The sequence below is a fragment of the Camellia sinensis genome, chromosome 8, assembly GCF_055761805.1.
Source record: "Camellia sinensis isolate YWXY chromosome 8, ASM5576180v1, whole genome shotgun sequence".
Classification (NCBI taxonomy): domain Eukaryota; kingdom Viridiplantae; phylum Streptophyta; class Magnoliopsida; order Ericales; family Theaceae; genus Camellia; species Camellia sinensis.
The window spans coordinates 165,512,776-165,526,264 of NC_138968.1; the positions used below are offsets into that span (position 1 = coordinate 165,512,776).

The 13,489-nt window shown below is 36.9% G+C and overlaps 1 protein-coding gene across 1 annotated transcript; it reads left to right on the plus strand.

Annotated features, from left to right (window-relative positions):
* Positions 1-11,958: 11,958 nt before the first annotated feature.
* Positions 11,959-13,454, plus strand: LOC145798251 (uncharacterized). Its single transcript, XM_082885759.1, has 4 exons — positions 11,959-12,151; positions 12,408-12,438; positions 12,498-12,642; positions 12,714-13,454. Exons 1-4 carry the CDS (start codon positions 11,959-11,961, stop codon positions 13,452-13,454), a joined length of 1,110 nt encoding a protein of 369 aa, XP_082741885.1.
* The last annotated feature ends 35 nt before the right edge of the window (positions 13,455-13,489 follow it).

Genomic DNA, 13,489 nt, shown 5'->3' on the forward strand with positions numbered 1-13,489 from the left:
TATTGTTGGAGACTTGGGTCAGGCATAACCTTGTCTGCCTCAAAAACTCACAGATCAGCGGTTGGACCGGGAAGCGCAGGCCTCCTTCTACTATGGACACCACCGTAAAGGGGCATTTGTCTAGCTCGCCCCAGGGAGTGTCTCCTTCTTGGCAAGCTCTAAGTGGACATCATCTGGAATACTGTACTCTTTACGGAACTTGGCTAGTACCCCGGGAGAACTCACCATGAACCGATATTTCTCCATCTATCCCGATTTTATTTATTGGGATGACTTAGGTCGTATCTCGGTGAAAAGTTTTTGTGTGTTTGCTCGGACTTTGAGCTTCACCATTGGTGACGCTGAACGGGCCTGGTCGATCCTAGTTTGTTCTGCATTATTAAGAAATAAGTCCAAGGGTTAGCGCGGCATAAATTGCCCGGCTCCTACGTGGATGTTCGTAGCTCGGTAAAAGTTTTCTGGGGCGTTTGACCGGTCTGACTCTACCTCGGCTCAATTAACTGGCCGATTTGGCCTTCCTAGCTCGGCTCCTGCTTTCAGCTCGGTCGAGGCCCCAAGAAGAGACCTCAATCAAGTTTTAGCTCGACTGAACCCTATCTATGGATCTAAATGTTGGCTTCTCCTCGGTCCCTACCCAGAGCTCGTTCTGTTCATCCCGAACATGAAGTTCATATATCGAAGCTAAGGGAAACCATGGGCACGAAGGCCCCATCCATTTCTTTAAATCTAGTTTTCCTTAGAGTGTATAGGTTTTATGCAAAAAAGGGGGAGGGGACTAGTAGAGTACCAACAGTCCCAAATAAAGAACTTGAAAAGCATAAACGAAGAACACGAAGAACACTGACACAAAAATACGAGGGAAGGGTAGAGAGACTTACCGATATTGGGTGCCAAGAAGAGATCAATGAACCACGAGCTTGATTGTAGCTTCTGGAGGAACAGAAATGGATGAAAATGAGGCGAAGAGCAGTAATGGCGATAATGGCAGAAGCTTGGAGGCTAGGGTTTGGCTTGAGAGAGAAGATGAACAGTAGAGGCGTATGTGACCCCTCATGTGCGTATATGAAGGAGGGGGGAAGCCAAAGGGCGGCAACCGTTTGAATTTTGCGCGTGAGGAAGATAGTTGTGAGGCTGTACGGGTCCAATGGTGTGAAGTTACGTGGCATCGAAAAGAGGGCTCTGTCAGTAAGGCTGTACGATCGATGACAAGACTACTGGCGCAATTCACTAGACCGACCAAATAGGATAGCTTGGTCATGGCGATAATCCCAATCACGCTCAGCTCAGATGGAATTAAGGGGCAATTGAGAGGGAGATTTGCGCCGGACAAGTACGGCCGAGCTATAGTAACGCGAGTTATAACGGAGCGACTGGGTTACACTATTTTCTCGGTCGGAGCAGTTCCCCGGTCTGTCACACAGGGCCGAGGTAGATTTGTCGACCGGAGTGTGGAATCATGCGTGTGCCCGACCGGGTTGTGATTCGGCTAGATATTCAGTTGGATCTACAATGGTGCGTCTGGACCGAGGCAAGCATATCCCGGAATGAATTTAGACCGGGGTGAAGGTTGGCACGCCTCACGGCCAATCAGCCTGGAAAGATGAACTTCCTACAGCTCGGCCGTATTGATCATGGTTGTGTTTCTTCCCAAGGGATAGGTCGGTCATGATATCCCGGTTGAGTGTGCCACCTAGACCAATGGTGTGATGGAGGGGAAATCCACTCCCAGCACGCGTCAATACCGTTTGATAGCTCCACAAATGCTGTTTGGAGGTTTTAGCCTTTACACGCGTAAGGTAATGAGAGGGGAGCACTGCCACCTATCCACGGAAGGACAGCAGAGGTAGTGCGCGCATAATCCTTGAGGCTGCATGGCCAGCCTAGAAAAAGGAGGAATGGGGGACGTTGGAGGTAAGCAATCTGAATAATTCTCTTTCTCTCTAAAAAGTGCTCTCTTCTTCTTCAGGTGGTCTGACTTGATCATCGAAGGGTCTATCTGGCAGCACACCGCTGGGCAACTCACCATTTCTTTGTCTTCAAGTCAGGCGTCATTGCGTGAAGCTTGAGTTCAAGGAGTACGGAAAGCAAAGGATATTTCACCCCCGTACAATTTCCAAATTGAGCTGAGAAATGTCTTTGCTGCTAGGGCTAGAATAAAGGTTTTGTAGTGAATTTGATGAAGCAAAGCCAATTAGGCAGTTACTAGTTCATGTAGAACAATTTTTTTGACAAGTCTGTTACTTTTATTGGAAGGTCTCTGTTGAAGTCTCTGCTTTCAACTATATGTAGAATGTCTTGAATAAGTTGCACAAAAAAAAAAAAACTTTAAACTTTAGGATACAACAATTTGTATTTATTTTTATTTTTTATGGGTGAGAAAGTCTATTGTTAATTATTAGATTACTTCTTATGGAGATTATTATGTATTGGGATACAAAATAGTAGAGGTGTAAAATTGGCAAAATTGATAAATCGATCTTGTTGAAATGATAAGTTTTTCTCCCTTTTTTTTTATTTTTTTTTTATGAACGGTTAGGTTGTGATTTAAAAAAAAAAAAATTAAGAATCATTGATTATGATTTTTTTTTAAAACTATTATTTTTTCTTGATTATAAAAATCATCATCCACTAATTCTACAAATCCCACAAGGAAACAAAACTTAGTGACTAATATAATCAAATGGTTTTATGATGGGTGACAGAGAAGGTCGTGCGGCGGTTAACAGAGGAGTTTGGCAACCGGTGTTCAAGAAAAGAGGTCAAGATATTGGAGTAAATTCTGGTATTCATACAGTGTTTGTGGATGATCTACCTGAAGCAATGAGTCCGAAAGGTCTGTTCTCTCTTTTCTCTAAATTTGGGGTAGTGAAGGATGTGTTCATTCCAACCAAAAGAAGAAAGACCACAAGATCAAGATTTGGATTTGTGAGGTTTGATTGCCCAGTAGCAGCGGGAGTAGCAATACAGAAAACAAATGGTGTATGGTGTGATATTCTGAAAGTAAAGAAAGCTGATTTTGGTAAGGACCAACTGTCAAAAGCAACATATGAACTCTCAAAGGTCACCGGAGAAGCAGTTGGGGAACTAAGGAGGAAGAGTACGTATGTTGAGGCAGTGAAAGGTGATGCAATAAAAAAGGACAAGGACATGAGATTACATGCGGAAGAATATGGGAATGGGTGGCTATTCAACAGCCTGGTGGTCAAGTTGAAAACCCATTTTTCTTTCAGAGATTTTAAGGAGGATCTACAGAACAGAGGCTTACAAAATATTGAAGTGAAGGAAGGTGGGGGTAGAATGGCGTTTGTAACCTTTTCATCAGTTCAAGCTATGAGGAACAGAAGCAGTATTATTAACAAATGGATTGAGGACTGGTGCGAATTGGCAGCGGAATGGGAGAGATGGATGATAGTCGAAAGTGAAATATTGATATGGTTGTTTTGTTATGGAGTTCCACCAAATCTGTGGAACTCTAAAAACTTTACAAAGATTGGAGAGATGTGGGGTGAAGTGGTGGGCATTCATGATGAAACGTTAAGTATGGAATCACTGAAATGTGGTAAGGTGGAAATTATTACATCACAGGTGGAATGTATAGATAATACGGTTATCATGGAGAGCAAGGGTATCTCGTATCCAACAAGAGTGGTGGAGTGTATGCAACAGAGCCATGGGTATCACTCTGAAGAGTTTATAAATGGAGGTAAGTCATGGGTGAACGATGGTAGCCATGTGAGAGTTGATCAGAGCTCTGTATTCAAACAGTTGGGCAAAGAGGAAGATGATGCTGACAAGGTTGTCCGTAATGATGACTTGGACGTTAAAGGTGAGGTGGCAGAGAATCAATGGGTTGACATGGAGAAGACGGGGTTAATGCATAATGATAGCTGTAATTCTCTCACTACCTCAATTGTTCCAAGACAAGCATGCAAAGCAATTCAGTATAGAGTAAAGTAGTGAAAACTGTAGAGCTGTTGTGAATCTTGGGCCTTTTTGCTTGATGAGAAGACTTAGCGATAATGGTATTGCTAGGCCTACTATTAACTTGGAGGTGGTTTTAAGTCAGGCCCAATATGAAGGGCTTTGTGATGGTTCGGAGTTGGGTTTGGGAAGACAGAATGTGGAGAACCCTAGCCCACTTGCTTTATTGTCTCTGCTTAACCCTGAGGTGGAAGCCCAATCAAATGTTCTTTTTTAGGCCCATGACAACCTAGCACTACAAGAAAACACATTTTTGCCGACCATTTTTGGCTACCAAAACAAATTTAGTCGCCAAAAGTGTGGGAATTGGCTACCAAAATTAATTTTAGTCGGCAAAAGTCAACCTTTTAGCTACTAATTTTTTTTAGTAGGGGAATATTGATTATTGGCGACTAAAAAAAATTTAGTAGCTAAAAAAAATACAATTGGTGACTAAAAAATTGTTTAGTAGCTAAACATATCACAATTCGCGACTAAACGAATTTTTAGTCGCCAAAGACCTACTTTTGGCTACTAAATAGTTTGGTAGCCAAATGAAAATAAAAAAATTATAAAATACCTTTGGCGACCAAAATTTTAGTCGCCAAAAACAAGGGATTCACCGACTAAATTACGTTTTAGTCGCCAAAGGACTACTTTTGGCTACTAAATAGTTTGGTAGCCGAATGAAAATAAAAAAATTATAAAATACCTATGGCGACCAAAATTTTAGTCGCCAAAAACAAGGGATTCACCGACTAAATTACGTTTTAGTCGCCAAAGGACTACTTTTGGGTACTAAATAGTTTGGTAGCCGAATGAAAATAAAAAAATTATAAAATACAGGGAAAACCTAAATAAAATCCAAAGGGTTTTTGCTTATGAACTTTTTATTGCTGTATCAATTACAAAATCCAGAGGTTGATCCTGAACGAGATCAGCGGATGGTTTTTGCTTATGAACTTTTTATTGCTGTATCAATTACATTTTATGTCTTGGGCAAACCTAAATAAAATCCAAAATTTGGAAATTTTTTAACTGTATTTTTATACAAGAAATTGGAACTTGCCATATTTTATTTAAAAAAGTTCAAAGGGTGCTAAATGAAATTCAATTACTTAGTCTTTACTGTGTTTGAACTTTGAAGATCTATTATTTTATTTTATACAGGTAAATGAAGCTGGCCAAAATGAATCAATTTTCACATTGATTTTAATTTCTATTATCTTTAGCGTACGATTTATAAGATTTTGGTAGGCAATCAAAGCCATCTATTGAAGACCCACTTACTCTGTGCATGCTTGCCTTGCAGCTGCCACCACCCTCACGCGAAAGGTATGCTAAAATGGGCAACTTGTTATTGTCTGTTTGTCGATAATTTTACATTGCAAAAATTTAAAGGCATAGTTACAGGTCAGTCTGATGAATTTAATTTTTAATATTAAATTTATTATTTTTAAAAAGTACAATTAAACTATTTATACTTTTTACATCATCATATTTCAATAACACTAATAAATTAAGAATAAATCAAAATTCACAAATAAAAGACAAAATATCCCAATTATTTATCATTTTAATAAATTTTTCAATATTATTACCAGTACTAATGAAATAATCATTTCACAAACACAAAACATATATTTAAAAAGTTTGAAAAAAATTTCATTATCAAAATGAGGGCTAAGTGTGTAAAAAAAATTCACTCATGACTTATGAGTAAATTTATAAAATTTATAAAATATATTATTATATTTTTTAGTAAAAAAAATATTAGGGCAAATATTTAAGATAATTTAATATTTTTAATTTTTAATTTTATTACTTATATTTTTATTTAAATATAATTTTAATATATTTGTTACTTTTATTTAAATTTTTTTTTGTTACTTTTAATATATATTTTTAATATATTTTTTACCGACTAAATCTTAGTCGGCGATTATAATTACAAAATTTTAAAATTGTGCTTCAGACTTCGGAGGGAAACTTCGGAGGGAAATTTCATTGGCGACTACAAAGATTGGTCGGGAAAGAAAGGTTTAAGATTTCCGATTTCATTGGCTTCAGATTTCAGATTTCGTTTTTCTGTCTCTCACTCTTTGACTCTCTCTCTTTCTCTCTCTTTCTCACTCTCTCACGCCTCTGCCCTCCTCCAGCTCTCTCTCTCGCCTTTGTCTCCATCGTCGTCGGGTACGGCAGGTATGTCCTCTCTCTATTTTGCCCTCTCTCTATCTTTCAGTCTCTCTTCCCCTAATTTCAGCCTCTAGGGTTTTCGTCTTCCATTTGCAGCTCTGTTCTTGACACTGGCGAGCTCGGACGCCCCTTGCTCAGAGGGGTCCAGTGGCGTATAGATTTGGGAATTTTGCCTTCTTCCTCCTCCATCGATGATCTTTGCCGAGTCACCACAGATTCACGTCGGAGGTATAAATGGATGTTTTCTTGATTATATATATTGGGAATTCTATAAACGTATATATATATATATATATGTCTTTGTAACTTGGAGGCATAATTTGTTGTTTTCTTGAAATTACTCTACGTAATCGTTTGTGTTTTGTTAATGGGTTGAAATGATCACCTGGGTCAGCTCCAAAATACTTGAAATTTGTTGTGAAAGTTTCCATGATGAGCTCGTTTTAGTTTATAGAATTTCCTTATCAATTTGATTCCGATTGCAGTTTAGTTATTTACATGTGAGTGCATTTATAGTGTGCAGTTTTTTATCATTACGGTCCAGTGGCGTATTTTATTTATGGAAATTAAGGATTCAATGTCCTCCGGGTATAATCTTTTAGTGTATGTGTTTGTTTATATATGTTTTCGTGCTCCTCTTAGCTCAAAATCAGGGCAGACTGTGAACTTTTTGGGGCCCTAAGCAAACTCTCAAGATGAGGCTCTCTCTATATTTTCGTTCACTGAAAACTAAAGTTTGCTTGACTAAAATTACTAAAATTTGCTTACATAGTTTAGCAAAGTCTACTTTACTGTAAATATATATATATATATATATATGTATGTATGTATATATAAAGCTATAATAGCAAAACAAATTGATAGCACCAAATTCAAATGCTCTTGGTAAACACTAATTGATAGCACATTTTGGGGAAGAATTATGCATTGAGCTCATGTGATTGGAACACTCTTCATTGCTCTATGGAGATGCAAACTGTGCTCTTTATTTTTATTATAGTTTCAGATGCTATCCTCTGATTGTATTTTGGAGCAGGGGGTCTTCCATGCAAACTAGAGGGTATAGTCGAATCACCATGGTAAATGGATACCGTAACAAGTGTGAATTTTCAGTTGGATATTCTGTACAGGGAAAACCAACTGTGGGGTTTATGCTTGGGAACTTCAGGTAGTTATTGAATTTACCTTTTGGGATTCACTTCTTTACATTTTTCTCTTGTTTATCATAAAGAAGAATTATTTATTTCAGGGAGGGTGTGACAGCTGTTGAAGAACCTACGAACTGCCAAAATGTTTCCACATTGCACATTGCACTTTGATGATGAGTTAGTAAACAGTGAATTTGAGAGGATGGCTCAAGCATTTGCTGTGAGACCTTCTGCTGATTCTCCTTTGCCTCTAACATCATTGGTAGTTCAGGTACTAACTCTAAGTACATGTACTTGTTTGGGTCTGATATTTTAATTTCTTTATTAGATGGGCAGTTGTACTCTGTAATCTTTCTGTTACCAGGATTCATGAAAACCTGAGCTTTTAAAGACCCAGCATGCAATGGAAAAATAAATGTACATGTATGGTGGAACCATTATTCAATCAATTCTTTTTTTTTTTTTTTTACATTCTAAGATTATATACTGTGTACTTCATAATATACTGCTTGGATTTCTTGGATTGAGTCACATATGAAAATTTTATACTATGTACTTCAAAATATGTGAAGTGTGTATTTTGTTTCCATAGCCACATACTTCAGAATAGGATGGAGAATTCTTTGCATTTCTTGTTAATTGGTTACTTTATTGACATCATTTTTCATATTTTCATTGTTACCACCAAGTGATAATCTGGTTAAACAGCAGAATATAGTAGTGTGAATTGTAGCTTACATATTCTTCATGTAGAAAATGCTACATTGTGAAGCTTCTTTATGATGTCAAATTCTAATCTCTTTGAAGCTTTTTAGACAAGAATCTGGTTGCGTTTTTGAGTGCTTTTGATATAATAATTTTTTTCCCCCTAATATGTTCTACTGTCACTTCTATTTTTAAATTTTAAGTCATTTTGATTCTTCTCAATTTGCACTGTTTCACTTCTCTCCCCTAATTTGGTGTTAATGACTATAATTGATATGACTTAAATTTGCTTTTTTCAGGGCAGGTGTATAAGTTGAGGAGTCCTAGTGCAAAATACTTGGCCTCCTTGTCAACTTATGATTCCTCCAACCCAACTAAAGATTGGGGCTTCCCAGAATTGTCAATTGATGGGAAAATCCAAGCCCCACCCGGATCGGGTGGAAACTGTGAAGTGAAGATGATAAAGGGTGCCCCTGTTCACAAGGATTTGCCTTCATTGCTCGGTCAACTCTGTGCATCTAATAATGTAAGTTCTGCAGCATAGAAGCTTGGCAAGCTGAAACTGTACCTTCTTGTGCATAGTCTTATTTATCCGGGCATATGAAACAGTAATATTAGAGAAAAATATAGGAGAGAATTATAGGTCTAAGCTGCTTTACACATGATATAGCACTGCATCGATCAAATTTGTTTTGCATCAAAAAATCTTGCTTTAAGTTTTTGTTATCAAATCTGATTTTAGCAAAATTATATGGGCATCAAAATTATATGAGTCTTTCATATTGGTTTGGAATTGTTTTGCTTCTGCTACTATAAATCATGGTGTAGTCATTTGTAAAAGCACACAATTTCTGCCTCCAATCTGGTAGGTGTAGTTTTTGTACCTCCTGTTATATCAAAAATGGGAAATAATACTTCACCTTCAGCAACACCATACATGTTATTGATAATGTGATTTAACCAAAATAATCATGAAAAAAGTATCTCCAGTCTCATAAACCAAACTTGAGGCAATCATCCTTAAATTATTATTCATCCTTAAATTATTATTGAACAGCAGTTGTTGCTCCAAGAAAAAAAAACTGCCGCCTAAATCATAACAACTAAATGTGGAAAACCACTAAATTTTTGTAAGAGAGAGCCAGGATAAAATTTTTGTAAGAGCATGTGGATTAAAGAACTAGAGTCCAAAGATGATGATCGGAAGTACGTGCTCATTTGTGTGCATGCTTATTTAAAGAAGTAATACTAAAAATATTTTTTGTTTTGGTATTTGAAGAAATAAAGAAGAAAGATGAAATAACAAGAAAGATATCACTTGATATAATCACTTGATTAGTTACAAATTTTGATATCACTTGATATAATCACTTGATATAATTAGTTACAAAAAAATTTGATATCACTGTTGCCCTTGATATCACTTGATATAATTACAAATTTTTAAAATTTAAGGATGATTAGTTATTATAAAATTTAATCCACAAATTATATCATCAAAATAAATTACCACTGTATTTTAATCTTAATATTATTTACGTTGTGCCTTTAGGCACGGGCATACGCTAGTATATATATATATATATATATTATCATTTTTAACTATACAAAACAAGAGGTGAGGTTGGGTTGGTGTCCATATTGCCAGTGAAGTCAAAAAGGAGACAAAACTACAAGCATGAGAGTTAGCTATCATTTACATCATTATCAGTCCCAATGTGACGTAAATCCAAATACACTTGGTTTCAATTACAAAATTTCTTGAAGCTTGTTCAATTCTTTTAATGTGATTCTGTCTTACCTTAGGAAGCAAACTGCAAATGCTAAATTGTTTGCCTTCTAAATAGAATATTTCTGGCCTTTACTATGTTCATCATTACCAGCTTGAATATTATGGGAGTGCAAATGTTGCTTGTTTCTCATATGTTAGTTATTTTTTTCCTCTTCACCCACCTATATATAAATCTCCATTTTTATTTATGATTTTTGTGGGTTGTTGTTGTTGTAATGCTCTTCATTCATTAAACCCCTCAAACTGGGGTAAGTTGACTTTATCAGACTAATTTAGTGGATGTTGAACCTGTTTACTATTTTTATGCATAGAGATAGGCTAATTTAGTGGATGTCAAACTGGGGAGTGCAAATGTCCATTTTTATTTAGTGGAACTAGCTTCACTTGGTATTAATCTTATTAGTTTTTCATTTTATTTATATTATGCAGGATGTTTACATGTACTTCCGTGGCAGTGGCAAAGCAGCAGAGATGAAGCGTGAGGCTGCAAAACGGACAATGATGGCTGCGCTGCCATGATTCAAAAAGATTCTTTGGTTTGATAATGCTGAGAGAAATCGAAACATTCACTATTTTTTTGCACTTGTGCCTAGTCTAGTATTTATAAGCCTTCATATAATCTGCTTAAAATATGTATGTAAAAGACAGATTCTGACAAACAAGTTTAAGTTAGGACATGTGGTACATATGTCCTTTTTGGAAATTAATTTGGTTAGTCCTGTATTATGTATGAAATGAAATTATTGACATTGGATTAGATTTGGTTCGTATGGAATTTGTATTATATATAGAATTGGACGTTTATTTTTAATGTTTTGGATGGTTGGAACTAGAATGTGTGCACGTTGTTGAATGCTTGATAATATATTTAGCGTTGATGGGTTATATTGAATCCTGGGTTATGTACGTACAGGTTGTATTAAACATGGATGTAGGTTGTTTAGAATTTTTTTGGAAAATAATAAAAAAAAAACAGAAAATATTTGGCCACCAAATATTTTGGTAGCCAAATACATAGTTGGAATTTTTTGGCTACTAATAATTTAGTAGCAAAAACATTTGGCGACTAAAACATTTGGTAGCAAAAAGTAAGGAATAGTTGGTTAAAATTTTCATGTAGAACTTTTAGTGACTAAAAAATTAGTAGCCGAAATGTCACTATTGCCGACTAAGTATGGATTTGTAGCCAAATGTTAACTTTTAGTGACTAATTCTTTCGTAGCAAAAAGTGACACATTCGCCGACCAAACGAATGTTAGTAGCCAAAAGTCACATTCGGCGACTAATACTTTAGTGGCGGAAACATACCTTTTGCCGACTAAACTAAGATTAGTAGCCAAATGTGTACACTTTCGGCGACTAAATAAATTTTAGTCGCCAATACTATCGCCGACAGGGTAAAGGCGACGAGCTTAGCGACAAAAAATTTTGGTCGCTAAATGGTTTCGGCGACCAAATTTTGGACTTTTGGCGACCAATATTTTGGTAGCCAAAAGCGACATTTCTTGTAGTGTAGGTTTTGACCAGCAAATTCTTATTAGATCTGATAATGGTAAGAAAGTTATGGATGGTTATAATATGCCAGTTTCTAAGCATTTACCCGTCAAAAACAGAGATATAGGGAAGAGAAGAATGGTTTTGTGGCTTATGTTGTTTCACATGGGGAGCAACTATTTTTGGCAAGAAGAGAAAAAGGACATAAAGTTGACCAAGCTTCTACCAGTAAAAGAAAGGGGTCAAGTTCAAGAAGGAAAAAGAAATTAAGAGGCAATGCATAGTTTTGCAAAGGATTTCAAAGAGGAGTAATATTTAGAGGGGCAACTTCTGCGATTTCTTCTTCCATGTCAGTCAGCAATGGGGCGTATAGACAGATTTTGAGCCGAAATGAATCTAAAGCAACTGTTCAAATGGGGAAAGATCTGGGTTTTGATTTTGGGGATAATGAAGAAAGTGTTATTTGCAAAATCATGGAGATGGAGCATCAAGATGAGGAAAGATTAGCCAAAAAGGGGATTGATGGTGGTGCTTAAGTTTTGCACCTGAGGAGATTTAGGAGTCAGAAGTTTTTACAATGAAAGTGCTACCATGGAAAGTTAGAGGCTTGGGTAAGCCTGAGAAAAGGAGTCTCAGAAATTTTATAAAGGAAAAAGGGTGGATATGGTTTTAATTCGAGAAACGAAGAAGCCAAGTTTTGATGAAATTTTTGTTAGATCTCTTTGGCCAAAAGATGATCTGGGCTATGTAGGGGTTGATGCAGAAGGAAGTGTAGAGGGCTTGTTGTGCTTGTGGAAGCCTGATGTTTTTCGGCTTAAGGATTGTTGTGGTTCCAGGAACTTCATTTTGCTATCAGGTTTGGTTTTCCATGGGCTTGATTGTGTCATAGGCAATGTCTACGCCCCTAATTATAGTAGAGATTGAAGTCATCTTTGGGTGGTCCTAGCCAATTTAAAAGTATCCTTTCCACAACCGTGGTGTTTAGGGGGAGATTTCAATGAAATCAGAAGTATAGGGGAAAGGAAAGGATATGTGAGAAGTGATAGGGGGATGTAGGAGGTCAATGAGTTTTTGAATAATCTTCAATTGGTTAATGTTCCTATGTGTGGTAGGAAATATACCTGAAGTAATTCGCAGTCAGGAGTATGTTGGAGTAGAATTGATAGATTTCTTTTAAATCTGGAGTGGTTTGAATGGTTTAGCTTTAAGTTATGGGGCCTTCCCAAAACGTTTTCTGATCACTGCCCACTCTTATTGAAGGAAGATGAGAGGGATTGGGATCCAAAGCCATTCAAATTTTTGAATGCTTGGGTGTTACATCCCAGCTTTAACAAAGAACTTAAAAAGGTTTGGGATGGTTCACAAGTGGTGGGATGGGCTGGATTCAGACTAATGGTAAAGCCGAGATTACTAAATAGGCATTGAGGATTTGGAATGTAGAGGTATTCGGTAATGTGGAGTCCAAGCTCAAAGCAACTGAAGCAGAGTTACATTTTTGGGACTTAACTACGGAAGAAAGAGATCTTTTAGAAGCTGAAGTTTGGAAACGAATTGAAGTCAGAGATGAAGTATGGAAGCTTAGGAAAATGAGAGAGTGGATATGGTTGCAAAAATCGAGATTGAATTGGGCCTTAAAAGAGGATAAAAATACCAAGTACTTTCACATAATGGCATCCAGAAGGCAAAGTAGGAATCTCATTGATTCAATAAAGATTAATCGTATTTTATATGAGGATCCTGTGGAGATGAAAAAGGCAGTGTGGGCTTACTTTAAAGAATTGTTCACAGAAGGTTGGAAAAGTAAGCCAAGTCTAGGGGGTGAGTTTAGATGCATTGATCAACATCAGCTTCAGAACTGTTTGGTGAAGGATTTCTCAGAAGTAGAGGTGTGGGCTTCAATCAAGGAATGCGATGGAAATAAGGCACCATGTCCAAATAGGTTTAATATGACTTGCATTCAAAAGGGCTGGAAGTTTATGAACGGTGATATCATGGAGTTCATGAAAGAGTTCCATGATAATGGTGTGTTGGGAAATGGAATTAATTGCTCCTTTGTGACCCTAGTCCCCAAAGTTGATAGTCCTGAATCAATTAAAGACTTTAGACCTATCAGTCTTATCTGTTCCATTTATAAAGTGTTGTCTAAAGTGCTAGCTTGAAGGATGAAAGTAGTATTGCCAAGCGTTATTGATAG

Excerpts from the sequence above, each read along its gene's own strand:
- LOC145798251 (XM_082885759.1), top strand. The coding sequence starts at position 11,959 with ATGGTTTTAATTCGAGAAACGAAGAAGCCAAGTTTTGATGAAATTTTT. Across the intron at positions 12,152-12,407 it reads GAACTTCATTTTGCTATCAG|GAAATATACCTGAAGTAATT; the intron begins GTTTGGTTTTCC and ends TATGTGTGGTAG. Across the intron at positions 12,439-12,497 it reads GAAGTAATTCGCAGTCAGGA|CTTTAAGTTATGGGGCCTTC; the intron begins GTATGTTGGAGT and ends TGAATGGTTTAG.